This window comes from Ictalurus furcatus, chromosome 17 (genome assembly GCF_023375685.1).
Source record: "Ictalurus furcatus strain D&B chromosome 17, Billie_1.0, whole genome shotgun sequence".
Lineage (NCBI taxonomy): Eukaryota > Metazoa > Chordata > Actinopteri > Siluriformes > Ictaluridae > Ictalurus > Ictalurus furcatus.
The window spans coordinates 12,576,195-12,603,792 of NC_071271.1; the positions used below are offsets into that span (position 1 = coordinate 12,576,195).

Below are 27,598 nucleotides of genomic sequence, written 5' to 3' on the forward strand. Positions count from 1 at the left end.
TTAGAATTCGGTGCAGAAATAGCATCTTATCTGCATTAATAATTATGCCCTCACAAGGATAGTGAGACAAATGACAAACGCGTGTGTGTGTGTGTGTGTGTGTGTGTGTGTGTGTGTGTGAGAGAGAGAGAGAGAGAGAGAGAGAGAGTGTTGCATAGGCTTGAATATTGCACTCTGTAAAAACAAAGAATCCATAAGAAGATTTTTTTCTTTCCAGTGGCTGGGCTTCAGTCACACTACTGTGTGTGTATCTCGGATGGTCATCAGTCAGCATCACTTTCTTGTTTTCATGTAGTGCGCAAACACACCGGTGTCGCGCCCTAACAGCGCCTTACTGTCTCCTGTCTCCAAACCGGAAATGTGAACGCGATGCTCTGAGAGAGGTAGTGTAGCGGACATCTCTCCTCACAGAGACACCTTCTTTACTGGTGTTAAAAACAGACTGGATTGCCATGTTGGTCTAAAGAACGTTTATTAACCGGATCCTTGAGACAAACTTCTCGCGTCACCGACAGCAGCGCGTGATGTTCATTTAGACGCTGGAGTTTATTATCGCTCATGGCTCAATTCTGGACCTTTCTGGATTCTGGCTCCATGTAGGACGCGCAAAACAAAAAAAAAAAGCAAAGCAAAGCAAAAACCAACCATTTCGGACTGCAGGATGCGTCTCTGCGCTGCTCTGCTCTCGAGCTGTGTCCAGGACCTGACGGGAGGAGAGTAGATCAGTAGATCCAGCATCAGTGTAGATCATCCGAATTAAAATTCAGCTGAACTCTCTCGCCTGCTGTGGGACTTTTCATCACGGACGGAGGTGGTCACACCGCCAATGCCTCCAGCCGACATCCAGAGAAAAAAAATCATTGCTTCATATCTAATCCACAGTGAAAAACAAAACCCCATCCGGACCGGAACGCGAGACTAAATGATCCCCAGAGGGGTTTAACGCGCACAACACTTTTCCAACATGTTTAAACGGGGTAAGGCTCATTCCTGGCTTTTCTCTCTCTCTTTCTCTCTCTCTCTTCCGCTGCTTTGTGATCAGAAGTTGCACCTGGCAGGTGGTTTGTTAGTTTATAATTGTCTAGCGATGTAATTAGACCATGGTGTTAAATAGCGGTAAAAACAACAACAATAATAATAACACCTCACGCAGCTTCCTCCATAGTCAAGTTTAGTGGCGCGTGCGGCTTTGAAAGTTTAATGGGTTTAACAGCAGTGCTTTTTATCTGGATTAGCTATGGTGTATCCTGGTTTTGCAAAGACATATTGAGCAAAACAGTAATCTAGTTTATATCTGGAAATATGGTGCTTTTTAAAAAAGAAAGAAAGAAAGAAAGAAAGATAGTAACCATGGGTGCCGCACTGCAGTTTTTATCAGTCACTCTTCAATTGAAAGCAGTCGCGCGCTGTCTGTGTGGCTTGGATGCTTCTTCCTTGGGTCTTTTCACTTGTGAGCTGTCATTAAAATGGATAATAAATGCTTTCGGTATAGGGGTGTGTATGTGTGTATATAGGCTAATGTTGTTGCCTGCTGATCATTTTTAAATAATCAAATCCACATCTGCAGACTTTTCATTAATAAAATAATGGGCGCGTGCTTTTCAGTGATGCTGTGGCTGTGTCTGTTAAAGTGAGTCTGCCATAACTGCACTTCATCGTTGGGAAACAAACGGCGCTCGCGCTTCAGCTTCCATATAGCACTCTCTCTCTCTCTCTCTCTCTCTCTCTCTCTCTCTCTCTATATATATATATATATATATATATTTTTTAAATAAATTAATGTCCGGTTTAGGAAATACATTTAAATCATCCTGTTTTAGACAACAACAAAAAAAAGAAAAGAAAAGAAAAAAAAAGGAACTATAGACAACACCTCTGCAAGCTGCATTTCCATGTAGTAGCCTGTCTCTCAGATTATGGCCGGAATGGATTAATCTGATTGGCTGCTTTTCTCCCAAAGTGATTGGCTGCATTCGAAACCGCATACTTTCACACTAAATATTGTATTACTCCAACTCTGATTGGGTTGTGTTTGGATGTTCTATTTAGTATGAAAGTATGAGTTTCACTCCGTTGTTTTCAGTTCGCACAGAACGAGTCGTGAGAACGAAGACACTCGTGAATTAATAATAAATACTACACGAAGAAAAAAAAATATTGAAGCCCTTGCCAATAACCTATATAGTCTCCATTTTATTAAGAGCTGATTTATTGCTATTGCCTAATGATTAAACCTTTATCACGATGAAAAATAAAATGTATTTATTTATAGCTCCACCCAGGCACATGGCCTTAATGTTCCTGTAGTGAGGTTATTCCAACTTTACTCCAACACTACTCCAAACCCACATCAAAAAAAGATTTCCCCAATATTTTTTAGCTCCACAGAATACATCTAATTACTCACAAATAATCCTGAATGAAGAATAAAGCTGTGTAAGTATGCTATGGCTATGACCAAGAGGATGAGATGGTAGAGTATGGGTTTGATGGTAGCCTATACCAAGATACGGAAACCTGACAATGTTACATTAATGGATATTATAATAATGTATATAATAAATATGGAAAATATTTATTAGAGTAGATTTTTTAAAAACTTTTTAATGAAGCAAACTGAGTCTAAAACTGTAATTCTGCATAATAACAACCTAATGGAGGCGTCTTTACAAGTCTGCAAAAAAATATTCTAGCAATTTTCAATATCCTGTTACCATATACACTAGGGTGGAATGATTATCATAGTATGAATTTTTCATATCTTTCCACCCTGATATGGATATATTGCATTATGGGCTGCACTGAACCTTAATGTTCAGATAACCAATGCATGAGAGTAGGTGAATAGAATGCATGTTTTTTGTTGTTGTTGTTGTTTAGTTTAGTTTAGTTTTTTTCTATTTTGCTACACTGCAGATGTCAGTTTATTAGTTTCAATTTGAGAGATTAACATAATCCTTCAAAGATTGTAAACATCTAAAAGTGACTGCAAATGCATTTTCTGTCCATCTCTCTCTCTCTCTCTCTCTCTCTCTGTCTCTCTGTCTCTCTCTCTCTCACAGAAAAGCATGAGAGATGATATTTCAAAGGTGACATCAAATAATGTCCTATTAAAGGTCTATCTGAACAGAGATGTTATATAAATGCAGTCTCTGCCAATAGTATGTAAATGCCACACTGTGATGTGTGTGTGTGTGTGTGTGTGTGTGTGTGTGTGTGTGTGTGTGTATATGTGTGCACGTGATCAGTATGAGTACCTCTGACACTGTCATTGGGGCAAGGTTTATTTTAAGCCATGTGGCTCTGGCCTATGTGTCAGGTCTGGGTGAGTGACTCCGTCGCAGCTGGTAGCGCCTGATCAGCACACAGTGAAAATGTCCCCACCCTGCCCACTCAGCCATGGGTAGATGTGTCAGTGCGATGCAGTGTGACATTGGTGTTCATCATGGCAGTAGGTTGCTGGTGCATGTCCCTCTGCCTCATACCCTGTTTTCTGTAAGAACCCCAAGGAAGTGGAGGAAGACCCAAATGGCACCAATATGGCTCCATAAAACAACTTCTACTCCTACTGGAAACAGTGGTGGCTTCGAAATCATGCCTTTTAATTACAAAGCACTTAGTGTTTTACTGGAGGGTACATTTATGGAGTGGAATCCCTGGGATATTAAATCCTGCAGCCTTCTTATCTAATCTATTTAATCTAACATTAGCTCATTTCCTTGGTGCATGATGCAGAAAATGAACCAGCAATCATGTGGTCATCGATGCAAAGCACCCCTGTGTCTGCTCCTTGAGTTTGATTACACTAATATTAGTCTGATGTGCACGAGAAAGCAGTGAATGAGGGTTAGGATTATTGTTAAAACCTAAATTATACTTAGTTACAAAAATGAATGCAAATTACTTTAAGAAGAAGGTAAAAAAAAAGCACAAACACTGCAGGCTGGCATGGAAACCAATGGGAACCATTTTAATATGAAAAAGAGTGAGAGGTTTGATGACTAAATAGCATGCAGATGGATCAGGGTCAATCTACTGAACAAAGTTTTTGACTATAACAAAAAAAAAATGGAAAAAATAAACATCAACTAGAATACCTTCCACCATACCTCTTACAAGACTTGCCAGAGGTTGATTCTGGCTTGATTCTCTCTCTCTCTCTCTCTCTCTCTCTCTCTCTCTCTCTCTAATTCTTTCAATGTAACGTCTACAAGAACAGTTTGATTAGATTAAGGTCAGGTGACTGAGAAAGCCATTACATTAGACAGCACTGTGCCTGTACTCTTCTCATATTTCTTCCACAGCTTTAGGAGGTTTTTTCTGTGTAGATGACAAGCAAAAAATTTTTTTAAAATATACAATGTACAGTTGAGGCCAAAATTTACATACACCTAGAGAATCTCAGGTTTTCATAACTCAACACATGTTACCATACATTTCTTTTGGCAAGTCAATTAGGGCATCTACTTTGTTCACATCAGAGGTCATTTTAATTTTAAAACAATCAGTTAGAGACAGATTTATTTTAGCTTCATTTCACTATATCAGAAGTCCTGTGGGTCAAAAATTTACATACTGTACACCAAGTTGACTATTTCTGGAAGGTTCCAGAAATGGCTGCAGTTACTTTTAGAGTCTTCTGATTGGCTGGTTGTCATAATTAGATGATAATTTGGAGTGCGCCTTGGATGTACATAAAAGGGCCTATATTTAGAGACAGTTCTTTTTTGCCCTTGATGCAATGGGAAAATCCAAGCAACTCTCTCCAAGAACGCAGAAAAAAATGGACCTCAACAAGTTTGATTCCTCTTTAGGAACAATTTCTTAGGAGCAGCAACTGAAGGTACCATGAGCATCTGTATAAACAATTCTATAAAAAAAAAATCTTGGGATCATACAGACACTGCATCGTTCAGGAAATAGGCACAAATGAACTCCCATAGATAAACAAACTTTGGTCCAAAAGGTTCAAAATAACCACAAGGCAACAACAAGGAGAAAGAAAGGAGGCATCTAATATCAAATACATCTACCAACGCCATCAAGTCCTACATTGCTATGGTCTGAAACACTGTCACACAAAGAAGATGCCCCTACTCCAAGACCTGTATAAATAAGACTGAAGTATGCAGGTCTTCACCAGCCTTTTGGATCAGTGCTATATTTGGATGAAATAGGGTGAGGATTTTAATTTGAAGACCACCAGCAGCATCATGTTATTGGGTGTTCTGCTGGAAAAAAAGTGATGGAATAAAACAATAGTGCACTTTAAAAAATAGAACAAATCATGAGGAAAGAGGATTATGAAGAAATACTGAAGTAACACCTCAAGACATCAGCCAGAAAATCACAACTGCCTCTTCCTACAGGACAATAATCCTATGCATACTTGCACAATTTAAATGTGTAAAATGGCTTAAAAACAATATATTGAAGGTATTGAAGTGGCCATCTCAAAGCCCTGACCTGAATCCCATTTTGGACTGAACTGAAAAAACGTAGCTGAGCAAGGAGGTCCACAATCCTGACTGATTGACACCAGTTCTGTCAGGAGGATTGGGCAAAAATGGCAAAGTATTGAGAGAAGCTTGTGGATGGCTACCCCAATCATTTGATTCAAGTTCGAGCAATTAAAAAGCAATGCCACCAAATACTGACAAAGTGATTCACTAAAAAAAAAACTGATATAATAAATAAAAGCGGAAACAAATCTGTCTCGTAGCTATTATTTTAACATGGAATCTTATGGAAATAAAGCAGATACCCTAATCGGCCTAACACAAGAAATGTACAGTAACATGAAATGGGGAGTTTGAATGCCCTTGGCCTAGGTGTTTGTAAACATTTGGCCTCAGCTGTATATATAAAATATATCCCTGTGTACTGCATGTGTCACAGGGATGCTCAGCCAAGTCCAGGAGTCCATCGGCCCTATAGTTAGACACTGGTCATCAAAGGGTTACACACATTGCAGCATGAGAAACCCAGACTAGAATTAATAAGAAAATATTCTACATTCTACATAGACTAAGGATTCAAATAAATGCAATATAGTATATATAGATAAGCTTTTAACCCTAGCTTTTTCACCTCAGTGTCCTTCAGAGTAGAAAGAAGCCTGCTTTACATTGATCAGATTCAAAACAATGCATACATCAAGAATCAATTAGAAGTTATTTTTGCTCTCATAACGCCCCCCCCCACACACACAGACATAAAAGAGAGATGTCTATACTGTAGTAAATGATACATACATCTAAGTAGAAAAATGGCCCATATAAATGATTAATGTACATCCTTCACGTAACCATAAGATTTAACCTGAATAGACTTTTTAAGACTGAATAGTGTTAGTATTGCCAAGGTTATCTGCCAATTGATTTCACAGTTGTTATTATTGTTATTATGCTTATTGATTACAAGATAATAATACCATTACATATGATCTTTAAGAGTATTATTATCTTCAGTCAATTAAGAAGCAATCACTTAGTATAATAACCAGCGATGGATCAATTTTATAGTGCTTGTAATTATAAAAAGCATTATTATGTTTCACAATGATTACAGATATGTACAATAGATTACCAGTTGTTACATTTATAACAACAGTAGCTTTGTTTCCCAAACATCTCAAACCTGTAGTAGTGTTTAAAGTACAAGCAACATATTTAGAAATGCTAGCCTTGAGTGTGGTTGAAACATTGATTCATCCACTCAAATCTTCTGTCCAAGAAAAGCAAAACAACCATATTGTATGATTTCTAGCTCCAGTAGGAATCTATCTATTTCCTTTAAATGTCTCTGGAATGAAATTAAACAGAAATAGTAACACCTGTGTGAATCAGCCTTGATTGTCCAACCAAGAGGGATCAGGGAAGTGAATGGTGGTATGTAATAAGAAAAAGGCTGAACATAGAAGATTTGTAGCTCAGCTTCTCTGTCCTTCACACTGGATTTATCTATGTCTCTTCCCAAAGAGCTATTCTTCTTACTTTCATGCCTATAAGTAAGCACCCAAATCAGCTGGTGACATTTAAACAGCCTGAATTTGCTTAACACTGCTGAACAGTGTACTCACTTTGGGATATGCTCGGAAGCAGTGGGCACCAACCCTGATCCTGGATATCTACCTTCCTGAAGATTTTAGCTCCAGCTATAATCGTGCCCACCTGACCATCTTATCATAAGAAGCCTTAAGAAGTTTTTCATCAACCAAAACAGGTGTATTAGATTTTGGTTGGAGATGAAACCTACACGAAGGTAGATCTCAAAGAAGAGGATTGTTGCCCACTGCTCTAAAGGCTATAGGTATTATAGGTGCAAGGGTTTATTTTATGGTCCTGACCATACTAGTAGGTTGGAATGTTACTTCATAACTAATACATCTTCAGTAACACTCTTTATGCAGTAGTGATGTCTGACCCATGAACAAATAGTTCTTTTTCATTAATTGCTTTAATGTCCCAAATTGAACTTTGCATTGGTTTTGTTGGTTTAACATTCTAGTACAACTCTAACAATATAACAATTTAACCTCATAAATGGCACGATTAACTTAGTAAATCAAATGTAATTATTGAGAGATATGCTTGACTAAATGAAACAAAACCCACAAATACAAAAACATTTTTAATTCAATGTATTGTATAGCGTTTTATCAGTAGACATGATCACAAAGCGGCTTTACAGAAATTGTAGAGTATGAAGAGCTAAGGCATTATTGAGCAAGCCTGATGCGAGAAAAAACTCCCGGAGATGACATGAGGAAGAAATCTTTAGAGAAACCAAACTCAAAATGGAACCCATAATTTTCTGGGTGATACCTGATTATAAATCATTGCAGTATATCGCTGTAGAACAGTAAAGACAAAGAGTAATAAATGTGTTGAAAGTATGTTCAGAATTAGTCCATTTTAAATAAGTGTCTTGGGATGAACACAGGACAGGATTTATGATTACAGCAGTACTTCTTAGAAGGTACAAAAATAAAATATCCTGGTGTAAGCCAATCTCAAGATCCACTGGAAACTTGCTGAGCTAAAAGTCTAACACTTAACACAAACTAGTATGAGAGTTTGTTTATAATGGTGTTAGACTAGTAGATCTATAGCAGCCTTTGGCAATATAAAAACTTTTTATTGTAACTTTTTATATATATTCACTTTTTATGTTGTATACCACAAAAGCTGCCATTTTAAATTCATGAATATGGATCCAAGAGATAAAACATATTGTACTTGATAAAGATACAAAGCAAAAATGTTAATGATGTATTTTTAGCTAGATTGTTGATAGATGCCTTGGAAAATCATTATAGAAATATTATCAAAATGGTTCAAAATCTGAATGCAGGTAATAAGTAAGCATATTGAATAAGCTTAACACACATTATGTGGAGCAATTTGGAGGTTTTATATTCCCCTGGGCAAAATTGGCCAGATCAGAGGAATCAGCTTGGTAAATTGAATCAAATTTTCCATCACTATTATAGTTGAGTGCACAATAGTTTTATTTGTGAATAGATTCCTATTGATCTCAGACAGAGGTTTTATTTCGCACTCATACAAATATACCGGTGCTGTTTATGTATGGATTCGCCTTGCACATAAACAAAACTGTATGTGCACATCGAAAATGACATTATTCCTATACTAATTTACTTTTTCTGCATTTGTATTCATTTGTTGCTTTGTTTTTGTAATTTGTTTGTGCTGAAGTGTTTCTTCAAAACCTTACGGGTCCAGCTCACAACATTTTTACTACTGTCCTAAAATCTCACTGGTGTGGAAAAGTCACATTTCAGTGCAATATAGTAGACACTTAGTATAGACCACCAAGTCAGTTTGATTCTGAAGTTATCATTTTTTAAATATCCACACATTGTCTTATTTGTAGTTTGATAATTTAAATAAAATGTTCTTTTTTTCTGAATTTACAGTGCAGTGCTCTAGATAGCACATCAAGAGCTAGGTGTTGTTTATCACATTCCCCTTCCTAGATACTATTACAGGTGTAATTATAACAGTCATACCAATGATCTTTGCTGCACAATTTAAATGAAGAATTCACAGCACCAGTTCCACTACGTCAAGATCAATCTAATAGAAATGTTGAGCAGATTAGATAAGTAACTAATAGATTTGCCTACCATTAAACTGTCACTGCATAGCCGCATTGATACATTTGATGAATAGTTAATTTCCTAATTTGTGCAAGAGGAGCATCATTTCAAATGGGAGTTTTGTACATAAGCAAGTGGGGTTGATTTGAGCGCAGCCGTGTAGTTTTGTGTAAAAGTCATTCTGTGTGAGAGCAGAAAGAGTCCATGATACTGATTAAACTAGTGTGCAGTACATAATACAGAATGAAGATAATGATGGCAGTAAAATAGCAAAATTAGAAACAATGAACTAGAAAAGTCTAGAAATGATAAAGTCAAATTTAAAATGTAAAGACATATGCTTAGCTGACACACTGATTTGTGCTGAAAGCTTTTCTTGGAGTCTGTTGATTACTAACATTATGTTTATTGGCCATTATTTCACTCAGCATTCAAAATTAGTTGAAATTAGTGCACATAATTTCACACACTGGTTAATAAGGTCTAAATCCAGAGATAGCATTTTTCTTAAAATAATAAGTAGTTTTGACTTTAATTGCCATTTTATCAATTAAATCTAGCTGAAAGTGCACTTGTCACACATGTGAATAGCGTTTTATTTAATTTTTTAAAAAATAATTCTATAAAATAAAACTATTATGAGAAACTCTTATATGAAAGCAATTGCCCAGGCTTCAAGTTATATTTGTTAAAAAATAGATTTTTTTTTTATAAATGATATATATAAATGAGCGTATATTTAATAATCTACCACCTGATATGCATATTGTACTACATTTTTCAAAGCAAATGTGTGATACAAAAAATGTGTGTAAAAATTTATACTTTTAACAAGTTCAGTTCAAATTCAGTTCTGTTTAATTAATAGAGTGCTAAACCTGACCTTAAATAATATTTCCCACTATATTTCCTGTAAATATGAATTTTGTTTAATATTTTATCCTAAAATCAGAATTCTGACCTATGCACATTTTCTAAGAACAAGCAAAGTGCAATGGATAATAAACTAATTAGCGTTTTCTAATATGGGTGCTGTGTGATTCAGTCTTCTGTTCTGTCCTCAAGTATTTGTTGTAATTGACTGAGTGTTACCTTCTATCAGCTAGATGAGTTTATTTAGGGCTGGACTATGGAACATGTGTCAGAACACCCAGCATGCCGAGTACCTCATTTGTGCAGACAGTCTAAGAATCTCAATGGTGTTAGAGAAGGGGAGAGTTTATGATCATCTCTCACTTCTCTGTTTCTATATTTCTATCTTTCTATAAAGATACACTATATGGCCAAAAGTATGTGGACACCTGACCATCATCCCATATGTGCTTGTTGAATATCCCATTCCAGATTTAGTCTCCCTTTGCTGTTACAATAACCTTCACACCTCTGGGAAGGCTTTCCACTAGATTTTGGAGCATGGTTCTGAGTGGGGGATTTTTGCCCATTCTTCCACAAAAGCATTATTGAATTCAGGCACTGATGTCAGGTGAGGATTCCTGGGGTGCAGTCGGCATTCCAGTGTATCCCAAAAGTGTTTAGTGGTGTTCAAGTCAGGGCTCTGTGCAGGCCACTTGAGTTCTTCCACTCCAACCTTGGAAACCATGTCTTCATGGTGCTCGCTTTGTGTACAGGGGCATTATCATGCTGGAACAGGTTTGGGTCCCTTCGTTCAGTGAAGGGAAGTTGTAATGCTACAGCATACAATGAAATTCTACACAATTGTTTGCTTCCAACTTTGTTTGGGAAGACCCACATATGGGTGTGATGGTCAGGTGTCCACAAACTTTTGGCCATATAGTGCATAGTTGGTCTCATTGAAAATAATTAACAGCATTTAAGGATGTCATATCATTGTGCAAATTTCACTGTGTGCAACTCTTTCCTGAAGGGTTCCTCTTATCTTAGTACTACATCCATCTCTAGAAATGATGAGTATAGCCAAGTGATTCACTATGAAAATGTAATAGGACTGCTGATTTATTTGAATGTATTTTATGCCATGGGTGTCCAAGACTGCCCCAGTGGATCAAGCAGCATCTTCCTGTGCCCTTTACCATCACCTGAAATTTCAGCACAAATTTCCTGGTTTTCTCTTTGGAGTGGAAATGAGATGCTGGCTTGGTCATTAGCAGATGGTAATGAGGTAAGCGAGACAAACAACCCTAAGCCCTGTTGGTTTTGCTAATATTAATAATTAATCGCCAATTAAATGGCTAATTGCAGTGGAAAGGTCAATGTCAACGTGAAGGCCGCTGATGTCGAGTAGCAGGGTGTGGAGAGAGACTGAAGATGACATACCCTGCTTGTGTTGACAGGATTCCTGAGTGTTTTCATGTCACACTGATGTGCCTGCCTGCCACAGCTATAAGCCATCAGTGCTGAGTCCGGCATTCTGGTCTACCCCTGGGCAGGTTATCACCCTTCCTCACTACTACAAGTGTGGGGTTCAGGGGAGTTTGTGGATGAGTTTGCCAATATGTACATATACATAAGCAACAGGACAGGGCAGTGGTACAAATCTCGAAGTGTGTACATTATGTATTCAGAAACACACACACACACACACACTCACACTCACACGTGGTACACTCAGTCCTTTTCAGTGACACTCACTGCCTTCAGGAAGTGACCTTCAGTGTGGATACTCCTCATTACGATTCTTAATATCACTCTAATATTCTACTCACGCCAATCCCAGCTCTGAATTATTCAGATCCGTGTAAGCTTAGCAAGGTCCAGTCCGCTGCTTGTTTTCTTTTTTCCCCCCAGATAGAAGTTCCTTTGTTGCGTGCACTCAGTTTTATTAAACTCTCAGAAGGGAGCTGACATTAGATGTTCCAAACAGTTGGATGTTCTTTGTATAGGAGTGCTGTGAAAGGTCCCGCATCTTTCTTTATCTCTCTGATGACCTCCTCTTTTGCTCCTCTTGTTTACCACCACCCTGAAACCCAGATCATGGCTACTCAGTCTCTCTCTCTCTCTCTTTCTCTCTCTCTCTCTTTCTCTGCCCCCATTAATCAGACAGGATATTGTGACAGTGAGATTAGGATGGGATCTCGCTAACAGCCGGTGTTCCTTTGTGAGGCTGAATGTTATCAGTGTTCTTTCTTTACTTGGTGTTTCAGACCTGGTGAGAGTTCGGCTGTCCTCTGTGCCTCCTGCAACCAGATAATAGCAGCTCAGAAATGCATGTGTTGAGAGGTCTTACGGTTTCTCCACACTCCCGATGCAATCCCCACCTGAGTCTAGGCATCTCAATTAATAAACGCTGATTATTTCACCCCTGCTCCTTCCCCAGGTTAATATCTACCAGCCAATCCTAGCAACCGCCTGCAACCACACTGTGCAAATGTGTGTATGGACATGCCTCTTTTTAATTACTTCAGTGCCATGTCCTAAACTGTTTATTCATGGAAAACCAACACACCGGTATTTTCCTGTGCATGTTAACATTGTAGCTGAATCACTGTAGAGGACATTATGTTGGTTTCAATTCAGTGCACAGAGGTAAATGGAATAGTTATCTGTGAAGAATATTTGTTCAAGGTCTGATCTCTATTCTTTAAATAGATATTTCACAAAAAGCACCCTTAAATGGATGCACTCTTTAAAATGGAGTTTGTTCTATGAAAAGGTCTGGAACATTGTCAAACACCAGGGCTGATTAGCCTTGCGTATTTGTTCTAACTGCATTCACATTGCTCTATTTCAAGTACACAGTATAAGTTTGCAGAATAGTTTTTTTTCTTTTCTTATATTGTTTTCTGAATTAGAAGGACATCTTTGGCATTTGCTCATGGTTGTGTAGTATTGGCCAGCGCACACTGTTCCCCGAAGGATTCCTGATTAAGACCTTGTGCTCATACCCAGATCATTTCAGGGATAGGTGACTGCGAAGCAACAGAAATCTGCTGTTTCCCATGAGACATGCTTACATGTATGAGGCACAGGGAGGACTGGGATGCTGTGTACTTTCTGTTTTGATGGCATATGCATGTATGGATGTACTGACAATCACTTTATGTTGTGGGGAGGTTTGCAAGTCTTCAAAGCTTGATTATAGTCTGCAAAAGTTTTGTCCCGTCTCAGTGGAGGAGGAGCACTGGACATTTGTTAGGGTTGCCAAGGTCATAGTTTTACTCCAAATTGGGCTAGTTTAAAAATACTCCATGGCCAACATGATTATGTTTTACAGCAAGTAATCTAAAATTGAATCTAATATATTTCAACAAAAAAAGTCATATGCATACAATGTGTCTGTGATGTACAAAACCATTTCTATTGTAAGATATAATGATAATAAGTCTTTATTGATCACGATCACATACAGCCCCAGCATGTCAGGAAGCTGGGGGTCAGAGTGCAGGGTCAGCCATGATACAGCACCCCTGGAGCAGAGAGTGTTAAGGGCCTTGACCTTAATATATACTGTATGCCCTTAAATATACATATTGCAAAGATTGGAAGTGGGGTAAAGGTGATTATGGAGTGCATCATCACATCTTTACTTGTTGTATTCTTAATAAGATATAATGTAGCACCACCCTTTTGCTAGAATGAACACAGAAGGCTAGTTAAACCCCAAAGGAACACTTTTTTATTGAAAGGTGGAAGCAGAGGAGTGTGCAGCTGTCCCAGAGTGTGGTGTAGCTCTGTTGGGTCAAGCAGGTGATTGGCAGCACTCTTGAGGGTGCCTCTTCTCTTTCTTCTTTCCCAGTGAGTGGCATTTTTATCCTCTGATGAGCCACCTGCCGGAGTTGATTGGGATGGTGAGTGGCAACCAACCGTGAGCATTTAGTTTCAGCTCAGCACTGCGTGCACAGAGTTTTGCTCTTGTTCTGGTTGCTTATATGGTTATATTGTTTTCATTTTGCAACAAAATTACTCCTTAATCGCCTCGGACAAGCATTTTAACATTTAAATTCATTTTCACATTCAAATTCTCCAGTCACTCAGAGGTCTTTGCCTACTTTTGTCCCTTTTTCATACATAAGATATGTGGTGTTGTACATCTTTTCAACACAGCTACGACTATGAAGTGCTTTCTATGAAAAATAAAATTGGCCTTAAAAGCTGAACAGAGAATAGATAAAAATATGAAACCAATGCAAAACGATTGTCTATAATCCAGACAAAACTGACTGACTGGACTGAAATTGAAAACAGCTTTCACACTCTACCTGAATTCCTAGCTTAACTGGCCACAGGCCTGAAAAATAAATGCAAATATTGAAAAGTTCCTTACATTTCTCAATCGCATAACTACATATATATACTATTAGTTTCACTGTAATTATGGAATAATTTAGAGTAGTTTCTGAAATGAGATGAATAACTGAATAGTAAGCCAAGAGTTTAATGTATAAAAAACGATTTCTTACATAGGTGAATCAAAGGCTTAGGATAGAGTACCGAAGTGGTGTTACATCCTAAACAGTGAATGATCATCCCTTTAAGCTGCTCTGCGTTCCCACATGGCCCCGGCACCATTGAACAAAATTTCACAGCAGTAAAGGAAACCCTGTTCTTCAATCAGATAAGAGAAACAGCTGAGAGAATTGCTGCACAAGAGACACAGACGTACTAGCATACAGTGCCGGTCTCCAATCTGCTCCTACACATAGCCTCCATCACACAGTATCACATACCCAAGAGAACCAGCAAATGTGCTGAGACATCAGCCTGTGACATCTCCTACTGTGCCTTCGGTGCAACGTTTTAAATCATCCACATCAGAAAAGAGGCGGTATGGTGGCTTAGTGGGTAGCACATTTGCCGCGCACCATCAGGGCTGGGGGTTTGAATCCCACCTCCGCGAAGTTGCATTTTCTAACTGTGCTTTGAGGGTTTCCTCCAGGTACTCCAGTTTCCTTCACCAGTCCAAAGACATACGTTGTAGGCTGATTGGCATTTCCAAATTGTCCATAGGGAGTGAATGAGTGTGTGTGTGTGTGTAATTGTGCCCTGTAATGGGTCAGCACCCCTGTCCAAGGTGTCCCCCACCTTGTGCCCCGAGTTAACTGGGATAGGCTCTAGGCTCCCCCGTGACCCTGTTTAGGATAAGTGGTATGAAAAATGTATGGATGTCTAGACAACAGAAGAGGAAGGAAATTAGAATCTAAAATGCAAAATGGTAAAATATTTTGAAAAATTAGGCTATTGTTTGCTGTGAATGCATCTAGAGCCTAAATATTACAAATGACACACTGAATTCCAAAAAAAATATTTAAAGTGCAGGAGGCATTCTTATTGCACTGTCTGCTTATGAATACTTCACTGTTACTTAATTTATGACTCGGATCTTTTCACTATGGGAGAGTATTCTATACCAGAACAACTTCTGGCTGAAATATTACTTCAGTCGATTTGTCCCTGTCTCCAGTAGCACAGTCGTGTCAATTATTTAAAAGAGCAAAACAACATCAGAGTGGAGCAGGCAAGCAGTTTATGCCAAAGCTTCTCATTTACACCCTCTATTCCCTCCTTAGTATCCTGTGCATTTGGGCCACAAAAAGCTGCTTTCGCTCCTCCTGTTCATTTGTCTCAATATCCGTCTCACTAGGGAGGCTACATAGACGAACAGGAAGTTCACTCAGAAAAGACAAGTCGAAGGGAAGAGTGATGGTGAAAGTGGAAAAAAGTCAGAGTGCCACAGCATAGATATGCATGTTCAGCTCTGGATTAGCATTTTTTTTGAAGAAGAAAAGTGGCACAGTGTTAAAACGGGGGTTTAGTGGAGCGTATAAGTTAGAAAGAGAGTAAGAGTGAGAGAGCACTTGCAAGGATAAGCATTAGATTATGTTAGTGCTCTAATGGAATAAACAGGTTTTGTGTCACATCTGCTCACACTATTGATTGATTGGGAGATTAACAGGCACCAAAGAGTCCAGAAACCATTGGACTGTCGAGCCAATCAGAGTTCTGCTCCCACAATCTCCTGAGTGTCGAGAATAAAAACCATATTTTGGCTAGACCATCCAAACGAAATCACGTTGTCATGGGAACTGTCTGGAGTTCAATGACTTTATCTATTCTTACATTTGATAATGCTCAGTAAGGCTGAGATGACCCACAGATACAGTTTTCTTAGGATTCAGTGGAGTTTTTCCAGATTCAGAGGCATGATGGGAAAAGCAAAGTAGGAGAGGGTTGTAGGCGAGTGTTCAATATGATTACACTGGAGCATAGGCTAATTACAGAAGGTCACAGAGCAAAAGACGGAAAGGATAATTAGTGGCCTGTTTACTTAAGGTTCAGCCAAAGCCAGCTGACTCACAGAAAGTGTAGTGACCCTTGAGATTACTTGCCACTGGAGAAAATGACCGCAGTCACCCACAGCCCCCTAGCAAACACCGTCTCTCAGATTTTTCCTCTTACTCTTGGTTTCTTACCACCTCTTTCTCTCTCTCTCTCTCTCTCTCTCTCTCTCTCTCTCTCTCTCTCTCTTACTCTTTCCATTTCTCTCCCTCCAGTATTAAACCCCAAAAAGGTAAATAACATCTCACAGTGTTTGAATGAAGTGAAGCTCAGCAGAACTTGGCAAAAGAAAAGACAATTGTACGGTGTATTTTCTTTCTCTCAAGTACTTTCTAGGCCACAGTTCTACCAAAAAAGACTTCATTATTTAAACGTCTTGTCTCTTGCTGTCTGCCTCTAGAGTTTTAGGAGAACTGTGCCAGGATTTAGCCAAGAGAACAAGAGATGAATGTTTCAGTTCTTGCAGAAAAAATACAAGCAGTGTTCAAGAAAGGTCACCTGAAGAAGCTGTTGCAGTGTTTGCAGAGGAAATATGACATTGGCTTTGTGATAAAAGTCAAGACATGCTGGCTCAAGCAGCATGAAGCAAAGATGGATGGGTTTGTTACTACACAAGATACAATCTGCAGAGAGGTGGCAAATTTAAGGAAAAACCAACATAATGTGTAAGGTGTTGGTGTGTTCCAGGATGACAATGCTTCCATCCTGAGGTCTCATTGAATAGTTTGATGAGTATGAAAGTTATCAAATCATATACTATGACCTTCACACTCAACTTGCTTGAGCGATTTTGGACTGATGTATTAGACAGTGCTTTCCACCACCATCATCCAAATACCAGAACAGGTTCAGTGTGCCTTGGAATAGAAGGAATGGAGCACCATTTTTTCAAAAGATTTTCCCTGAGTTGAGGAGATATCACACTGTTTGTATTTAGATGATGATAAACACTGCTATTGCAGCATTTGTCCTGAATATTAATGGTCCCCTTGAGGACACATTGCACTCACCATGTCTGTATTATGAGCAGACTTCACACCTTGCTGAAGATCTCACTATGCCAGATGCCCAAGCGTCCAGACCCCCAACTTCTCATGCATCACATTACACAGTATGCTTGTAGGCAGGGGGTTAACGCCCTGATAAAACACACTAACTGAGAAAAACACCCTTACACAAAAGACTGACTGTTAGCTTTGTAGGAGGTCAGAGGACACCATGGCAATTATTCGTCAGATTGGTACACGGGTTCTTGGCTGAGTCTGGAGGCAGCTGCACCAAGGCAGGTGCAGAGGATGCACTGGCGGCCATGTGTGCCTTTTTACTCATCCACAGAGCGGAACCTCCATTTTAAATGTGCTCCACAGGCATACGATATTGCTGCTCCACTGCTGCTTGAGGAAAACACTCACTTTGCCAGGTGCCATGATTTACACCAAACACAAGTCATCATCTCACTCTCAGCCCATGCAGAGCCACCCATTTAGTGTCCATTACTTGACATTTAGAGGGCTATTTACAGAGCAAGGCCCAGCTGCCTACACAGATATGCCTTTTGCAATGAATTATAAATTATATTCTGGACTTTGAGATCCTGTAAGCATGTTTGGAAGAATCTGACTGTTTTTCGACTGAGGGTTTTGTTGTGATTTCTGGATTGAAATAGAGTTTTTGTGTCTTACTCACATCCGCAAACAGCTCTCCCACTCATGAAGAAAAGGTCAATTTAGCCTTCAAGTCTAGTCTTTCTGCTGAGGAGAAGTTTGATAAGTTTGCACTGTGCGTCCCTCCAAGCACTCTGATGACACTGTGGTGGACATCTCCCTGACTGAAACCACAAAAGAATTCTGTCACAGTGGATGGCTAATTAATTTTTGATCACTGATGAAGCATTTTGGGCTTTGAAGGTGTCTCGCCAGCTGCACCGAATCAGCACAATAGTGTATTGATCCCATTAGCAGAGCAGCCAGCCACTAATTCCTACCTCCGAGTCAAGAGTTCAGGAATGGGATAATAAGAGGCAGACAGTGTACCCAACAGGCCTAGAGTCTTTATGGTACTGTCAATATTACCTGTCCCTCATGCTTTTAGAAGTAATGAGACAAAAAGCCTTTTGCATCCAAGACCAATATCATTTATTATCCACGGCTAACAGGCTCCGGCTGGCTCCCCCCAGTCTGCCGTCCCTGGCTGGTTGCTATGTAGCACTGGGTTGAGAGAAAGCCTGAGTGAAGCTAAATGAGGCATATCTCTAGAGGGGCACACACAGCTCACAGGCTGTGACTTTGGCACCCAGTGACCTAATCTAATGTCACATACAGTATATCAATAGATTTGGCCAATGTAGCCATATAGTACACACACATGTATGCAGAGTGCCTGGCAATTTGGTGTGTTACAAGGCAACCCCATATACATACATAAGAACCAGTCAATATCATCTTCCATTGTACTTAGTCAGATATTCCCAAGTCACTACCTCTGAGTTCCAAAATGTCTACTCGGAAAAAAAAACATGGATAGCTCTTGAGTAACATTAGCTAGTGTGCTTCTGTCTAGTTTTGTTCAGCAAAAAAACAACACACCTGAATGATCAGTCAAATGAAAAACAGAAACCAAAAACACGCTGTAAGCATGTTTAAAAAAATGTTTTGTTTGTGACTTCTTGATTGAAGTAGAGTTCTGACCTAAAATGCAGTCTTACTCACATCCGCACACAGCTCTCCCACACACCAAGTAAAGGTCAACTTAGCCTTCAGGTCTAAAAGCATTTTGCTGAGGAAAGTTTGCACCATGACTGCGTTGCATCCCTCCTACCAGTCTGGTGTCACTGCGGTGGATGAATCCACAAAAATGTCTGGCTTGATGGATGGCTAATTAATTTTTGATTATTGAAAGAGCATTTTTGGCAGGACCTACATTAACCCTTATGTTCTGTTCACTACTTAGCAACGGATTTACTGTTCACAAGTCAAAAATTACAAAAAAATTTTTTTTTGAAAATGATAGCCCCTGAATAAATCTACGGTTTTGGAGAACAGTAAAGACACACAAAACCACTTCTCATGCCTGAGGTGTTCCTGCCAGCAGGTGTGTGCAATCAGACTGTGAGTGGAAATGAGATGGAAGCACAAAAATTAAAATTTAAAACCTAACCTAAGAAGAACATAAGAGTTTTTCAGTCAAGCACAATATTCTCTGTCTAGTAAAGTTCAGCAAAAATAACCCGAATAACGTTATATTAATAGAAACAAACAACACTTTCACAACACATTCATAAAACATACAGCTTTATTTACTCTTTGTTGGCTGCCTGTTAAGTTTTGTGTCGAGTATAGTATAGTGTGCTACTTATGAGGTTTAAAGCTCTAAAATGTTTAGTTCTGACTTATCCTGCTGATCTCCTGAAGCAGTAGAGGCCATCCCAATGGCCTATGCCATTGGCTTTTTGTTTGTTTAATATATATATTTAGTTTTTCATAGATTAACTTACAGTGGATGTAAGTCTATACACCCCTGTTAAAATAGCAGGTTCTTGTGAAGTAAAAGACACTAAGATAAATCATGTCAGATATTTTCCCAACTTCGATTTGAAATGAACTGAAAAACATTTAGAAACTTGGGGGAGAAAAAAAACCTAATAACCTAAAGTAAAAAAAATAACCTAGTTGCATAAGTGTGCACACCCTTTTACAACTGGGGATGTGGCTGTATTCAGAATGAACCAATCACATTCAGTCTCATCTCTAGTTTCATAGTCTTACTTCACAAAACCTGCCATTTTACCAGGGATGTGTAGACTTTTTATATCCATTGTAATAAACTCATTAGCGACTGTAGTTCCGTTTCAAAGGGAACTCAACATTGCATGAGTTTCATGCTGTGGGAAGCGCCCTCGCAGACCAGTATCTGAAGATTGTGTAACTTCATGCCTATTCATAGACCTGGCGTGATCAGGTGACGTGGCAATTCAGCATGTCGCGTGATATAAAAACGGCACCTGTGAACCACGCCATCAGCCTTATTATCTTCAGTGAGAATGCATGTCGGTTGTTTGTGTAACACTCACAAAAAGACTTCATTTCCTCTCCATCTTTAAAAAAAATAAAGAAAAATCTCTTTACTTTTCTGTCTCTTTAAAAAAGAGAGAAAAGTCTGAGAGAGAGAAAATTCAGGAAGTGTGTCATGCCTGGCTCCCGTTTCATCACAGGGGGACAGATGGATACACTTTCTGTGTGAAGTTTCCTGGGCTGGAGCACGCCAGGGCAGCCTCGAGAGGTGTGACTGTGCACATTGTGAACACCTTACAATTAGGCAGCTCTGCTCGCAGCTCGCTCTCTTCTCGGCTGAAGGGAGTTGGTTTTCAGAGCCTTGTCAGCAGCCGGCCCAGGTCCTCAGGTTGAACCTTAAGAAAATTATGCTTTCTCCAGTGCAGAGGACAACATTTCTAGGGGTTATATGGGATTATACTACAATAAGGGTGTCTCTATCCCCAACATTGAGCAAGATAAAGCTGGATTTGGGCATCCCCTCGAGTCTCTACGAAGGATTGTTTGGGGATTATGGCAGCAGCAGCCAATGTCATACCGTTGGGCCTATTGCACATGAGACCGTTTCAGAGGTAGCTGAAAAGTCAGTATCACGCAGCGATGCCTACATGCTCTGAGAATTTATAGGTGTCCCCGGCTTCTAGCCTTGGTTCACACTCTAGGGGTGTCTCCTTATTGCAAGACGGTAATCATAGATGCCTCCCTCATGGGCTGGGGCGCGGTTTTAGATGGCTGTCCAGCTCAAGGTTTCTGGAGTGGCCCTCATCTGGAGTGGTATTCATATTGCCTAGAAATGCGGGCCGTATTTCTAGCACTGAAATTCTTTCTTCCTCAATTGAAAGGTCACTGTGTATTAGTTGTGACAGACAACACAGTGGTGGTCTCATATATCAACCACCAGGGAGGGTTACGTTCGTGCCCCCTGTTCAGGCAGGCACAACTAAGACAGGCAGGCACAACTCCACAAGTGGTGGAGTCCATATGGTGGAGGTTCGGCTAAGTGGAAGTGGAGGTGTTCGCCTTTGAGGAGACAACACACTGCCCACTGCGGTTTGCCCTCACTCCTCCTGCACCACTGGGGCTGGATGCCATGGTGCACACATGGCTGAAGGTCATGTCTGTATGCTTTCCCCCCCAATTGCTCTGCTCCCAGAAGTTCTAGTGAGAGTTTGCCAAGACTGTCTACATCTGCCTCAAGTAGCACCTTATTGGCCAGCTCAAATATAGTTCTCAGAGATAATATCTTTGCTAGATGGCGCTCCTGGGGAGATTCCTGTCTGCAGGGATCTACTGTCTCAAGCCGGAGGGCTGATTTATCATCCTAGGCCAGAACTATGGAAACTGTGGATCTGGTCCCTGAGGGGCACCAGCTCATAGATTTTGGTCTTGAAACTGAGGTTGTAGAGACCATGTTGAATGCTAGAGCACCATCCATGATGAAATTGTATGCACTCAAGTGCCGACTTTTTGTCTCGTGGTGTGAGGAACATCAGCTAGACCCAGTAAACTGTGAAATAGCTATAGTCCTGGAGTTCTTACAAGGATGTTTCTCAGAAGGGTTGGCTCCTTTTACAATCAGAGTCTACGTGGCCACGATTTTGGCCATCCATGCCCCTATTGATGGAGCCTCTGTGGGGCAGCATCCTCTAACATCGAGGTTTATGAATGGTGTCAGGTAGCTGAGGCCCATCTGCAGACCATGCATACCATCCTGGGAACTTTCTCCTGACCCTGACATCTCTCAACTGAGTAGGAGATCTACAAGCTCTCTCTGTTGCCCCTTCCTGCCTTGACTTTGCCCCTGGATTAGTCAAAGCCTTCCTATAGCCTAGGTCGGAATATATTCCAAAGAAGCTCACGCAACTTGAGTTTCCTTTCCTTGTCGTCTGGGTTACGCATGTAACCCTGTTGCCTTAGAAGGGAACGAGACGTTGCGTAGCTTTTTCATACTATGGCATGCCTTTGAATTGCCTCTTCGCTTCAGATAATAGAGGCTGATGGCATGGTTCACAGGTGCCGTTTTTCTATCACGCGACCTGATCATGAAAGCCCTATAAATAGGCATGATGTTACACGAGCTTCAGATGGGGGTGCTTCCCACAGCATGAAGCTCACACAATGTCTTGTTCCCTTCTCAGGTAACAGGGTTACATGCGTAACCCAGACGATTGTTTCATTAATGTGCCTTTTACAAATAAGTATTTTTTTCATGATGTTGATGATGAGGAGGAGGAGGAGAATGATAACGACAACAATGATGACGATGAAAATGATTAATGTTTAAGCCTCACTGTGTATGCCATTATGAGAGTGATGTTAGGCATGTTTAAGTCAGCAAACTCTTTTTTTCCTAATACTTCTATCGCACTTTTCCATTATTACAGTTCTGAGTGCAATGGCAAGCAGGATACACACTGGCACAGAAATACACATGTTGCTGTAGATGAAGAGCACCTTTCTGAAGAGGAGAAAAGTGTAAGAAATAAAATGAGGGAGAAGACAAAGTGTTCTGTTGTTGTCGACCATTTTCAGATGTCCTTCACTGAGGCATGGCCATCACAAAGGGGAGGGTAAGTAGAGAGAGAGTGCAAAAACAAGTCAGAGAGGGAGAGAGTGATGGCACAAGAGTTTGCAAAATGAAATCTAGTTACAGCCTCTTTTTCAAGGCCTCTGCCCGGAATGAGGTGTGTACGTGACTGCATGTGCAAATGTGGCCTCAGAATAAATAATTGATAGAATTGGGACTTTATGCAAGAGCAGCATAATTACAGGGGCTCTGATTAATTGATAAATGTTTTTTTCCCCTTGTTGAGAAATTGAAAACAGTAACCAGAGGAGACCAGAAGGCCTTTGAGCACTGGATCCACTGTCCACCTGCAGTCACATCTAATTAGCATTAAAGTGATAAAAACATGATCTGAAAATTTGCTCTCTCTCATTTTGATCATGTCCGAGTCTAGACAAAAGTACTGTTTTATGGAGACAGGTAGAGGTGAGCGGTATAAATAAGTAACAGAAAGAAATTCGCCAAATGGTTTCTAAAGCCATTGGACTGTATTCAGAGTTGTTGACTTGAGAGGCCTGTTGCATGAAGCCAGTTTTGGTGGCTACCGAGGTAAGTTTGCGTTTACTTTGAGCAAACTCTGTTTTTTCGGTCTCAACAGGGTGGATTGGTTTATAGCAGTTTTCATCACCATGGCAACTTACACTACATGGCTATCCTGCTCAGGCTAACCAGAGCAGGTTTTCTTCTGGGTAAGAATTATCAAATGCATCAAAGTTAACCCTTTAGTGTTTTTAGCGATGGCTTCACCGTTTGTGGAGAATCCTTTGGAGCTCGGAGCGGAAATAATGAGAAGGTCACGTCGAAGAGAAAGAATTTTTAGGGACAGACACAATCCCCTGGCTTTTCCTGATGACCATATGTACAAAAGATATTTTTAGCAGATGGTATAGTTGGTATGGTATACAGAGTGGTACATATTTGCATGCGGTGGCATTATTCCTGTCCTAATATATTTTCACAAATTTATATTTATTTTATTCATTTTTAATTAAAACTATCTACATTTGTATTAAATGAAATTACATGAAATATGTTGGGGTTATAAGGTTGTCTCTTTGTGAGCAATCTCATTGTGAGCCTATAAAAGTAAACTTCAGCAATCAGCAATGTTCCACCAGCAATTTTCCTGAACTTCCCGAACTGGCTTGACAGCCAGCAATAGTGTTGCTTTTTGTGGTTAGTGTAGGTTTTAATTCTTCATATTTCCACAAAATAATTTCTCTTCAACTGAAAAGTATGCACACCTGTTTTTTCCATGTTGAGCGCTATTGGCTGGTTGCTCCAAACGTCTGGCTTTTATGCGCACGATCAGTAAACATTGATTCAGGGTTAAAACCTGAGTTGATTGAGAAAGTTGATAACCGGTGTCATGAAACCTATTAACCTTAATTAACCTGGGTTGGATTTCTTTGGTTTTGTCAACTCAAATCCTACTCTGCAACTCTGAGTTTGTTCAATTCGTTTCATGCAACCAGCCTCAGATGGTGACTTAAGTCCAAATTTTACATGGGAGGATTTTAGCATATTCAGAGATGGGCTAAGCACCTGCTTTAGCTGATTTTCTGGATGCATCTTTTAGATTATGCAAATTACCTGCATGTAGATTATGCCTCTGTGGTTGCCAGATTTTTCCTGAGGCTAGGTTTTTCAATAACACTTTCAACACAAGCATATGGCTTTAAGTCAGAACAACAAAACAGGGATAGAAAATGCGCGACTGAAGAGAAAAATAGCATTTTATCCCTTTGCTGTCAAGTGTAATACGTTGTTACATAAATGCAAGAGACTATTTAAAGACTAATTCAATGATATATGAATGAGGAGAGGGATAAACAAATCTAATAGGAGTCTTGCCATTAAAAATCTGAATATGACCCATAGAGAAAAACTTTAAAGGCAACCAATGTCTTAAAAACATGTAGCAAATCTACTGCACATGGCTGGATTGTATTCGGTTTCTGTTTTGTTTTTATTGTCTTCCTAAATGCAGTGAATGAGATATGAAAAAAAGCATGCTATCAACATTGAGTGTCTGTAAAAGGGTGCTCAGGTCCTCAATTATTTCCTCTATCAAGTATACAGGCCGTCAAAATGACCATCCTTATCTTATCTCCTGATGTAGAAGTGGATGATACAAAGGGTGTTTAAAGAAGGTGAGTGGGTGGGTGTTGGGAGTGTGTGAGAAAAGGAATATAGATTTTTAGAGCTGCTCTTTAAGCTTTCACCTTGATGGGAATAACATTTGTTAACTGAAATATAAGGGAGTCTAGTAAACAGCATTGCATTATAAATTCAAACTCTCAATACTATCTTATTGAGTTTTGACCACTTATGCGTTCCTTATGTCTTTTAAAAAAGAATAGTTTCTGTCAAATGCAGAGTACAGAGTGTTGCACCAGTGCTGAGGTAAGCCGCATTTTAATTCAGTTGTATGAAGGGATTATGTAGGATTATGTAAAGGTGATTATGTAAAGGTGAGCTGCCGTATGTGTTTCAGAGCTCACTGGTGAATGTGCAGAAAGCTGTGTTTAAAGTGTCTCTAGAAAACATGGGCCAAGATCTTTTGAAAACTTGAGCATGTATGAGTCTCTATCTCTAAGATTTTTCCACTACTCATTTCCTTTGCCTGCTCATTTAATGCAAGATAAGATTCCCTCATTCTCTTTCACCCTCCCTCCTCTATTCATACTGAATTATTGAAAAGTGTTTTGATTCCCCCAATGATTATGAATCCAAGGCTGTAGCTCTCAGCCATGCAGTCGTGATCGTCGTCTTCTTCATACTGCTCCTGTGCATTTTGCCCTTGTCTGGGTGGGATGCAACATTGTGCATGATAAAATGTTGCTTATCTAATGTGCTAAAATGTTTTTTTTTTGTTGTTTTTTTGTCAAACAGTACACTGAGGTTTCTCTTCTCTTAGACTGCAGTGTATTTCGCTCTCCATTTGCATTCAGGTCAGTGGATGACTTTTACACTTTCCCAGAATGCACTTGGGGATGGTCCCAAATTGGCATAAGGAAGCTAGCAGTCTCACCTAGGATCTTCTGCTTGACTGTGTCTATATAAGACACAGTCAGTGAGGTCTGTAACACCTTTAATGCTTACTCAGGCCTCACTTTTGTTATGCACTATATGGCCAAAAGTATGTGAAAAGTATGTTGGACATTTGTGCCAATTCAGTCAAAAGGGCATTAGTGAGGTCAGGCACTGATGTTGGATGAGATGGCCTGGTTTGCAAACGATGTTCCATCACAAAGGTTTTCAGTAGGGTTGAGGTCAGGGCTCTGTGCAAGACACTGAAGTTCCTCCAAACCAAACTCCTCAAACAATGTCTTATGGACTTGTGCATAGGGGTACAGCATGCTGGAACAGGAAAGGGCTTTCCCCAAACTATTGCCACAAAGTTGGAAGCATAAAGTTGTCTAAAATGTCTTTTTATTCTTTAGCATGAACATTACCCTTCACTGGAAATAAGGGATGTCACCCAAACCCTGAAAAACAGCCCCAGACCATTATCCCTCCTCCACCACACTTTACTGTTGGCACAATGCATTCTCCTGGCATCCGCCAATCCCAGTTTCATCCATCAGACTGCCAGATAGTGAAGGGTGATTCATCACTCCAGAGAACACGTTTCCACAGCTCCAGAGTCCAGTGGTGGCATGCTTTACATCACTCTAGCCAACACTTTACATTGTGCATAGTGATCTTAGGTTTGTGTGCAGGCATAAGACAGTTCCTGTGCTGACTTCCTGTGCAGCTTGGAAATCTGTAATGAGTGGTGAAACAGAAAAGCTTTGCCTTATCATCAAGCGATTATAAGTTCGAATCCCACTGATGGCACAACCATTCATGGCTCAACACCAATGGAGCAAAATTGGTTGTGCTCTCTGGGTGAGAGATTGACATACTCTCTCTGTGTCACAGTGTGTTACACTGCCCTGTGATGCAGCACAGGTCAAAAGATGCGGTTGGAGGGAGTGAGTGTTGGAGGAAGCTCCCTGGATGGTATATGTTATATGTTAGGAAAACTGGCTAGTGGTAATTGGCAGGTGACTAAATTGAGGAGAAAATGAGGATAGACCAATCAGATTTGAGAACTGTGATATAAAGTAATACTATAGTCATATTATCATGCTTCAGTAGTAGTACTTCATAGACTGTGCCGGCTTCAGAAAAGGCAGTAGCTTACAGGATGTATAATTCATAGCAGTTTATTTCCATATGTTTGAGTAAAACTCAGCTCAGTATTTTTGGGTGACACAAGGATGACATGTCACAGACACCATGCACTCTGGTCTCTCCTCTCCGGGCATGTGAACTTGGCATACTAATGCACTATGGATGGAGATGAACAATCTCAGCTTAGAGAGTGAGTTTTTTTTCAGCCAGATATTGATTTACTGTAGGTCGAATGTGTAAACGATGCTATACTTAATTTATCTGTGCATGCTAATCTTCCCAGATTTAATACAACACGTTGGGAAAAAGACCAATAGTTGAATATGCTTTATAAACTGTAGAATTTTCCACTGAGATTTAGAAGTTGTAATCCTCCCAATGGCCCAAGGCATGTTTTATTACATGCTCTGTAGCCAGTGATAC

At 39.9% G+C, this 27,598-nt stretch overlaps 1 protein-coding gene across 1 annotated transcript in view; it reads left to right on the top strand.

Annotated features, from left to right (window-relative positions):
* The first annotated feature begins 903 nt into the window (after positions 1-903).
* Positions 904-27,598, top strand: part of rtn4rl1b (reticulon 4 receptor-like 1b) — a 184,428-nt gene continuing 157,733 nt past the window's right edge. The window contains exon 1 of the mRNA XM_053646365.1: positions 904-977. Coding sequence (XP_053502340.1) covers positions 965-977 — 13 coding nt within the window. The 5' untranslated portion in view covers positions 904-964. The remainder of the gene's footprint in view (positions 978-27,598) is intronic.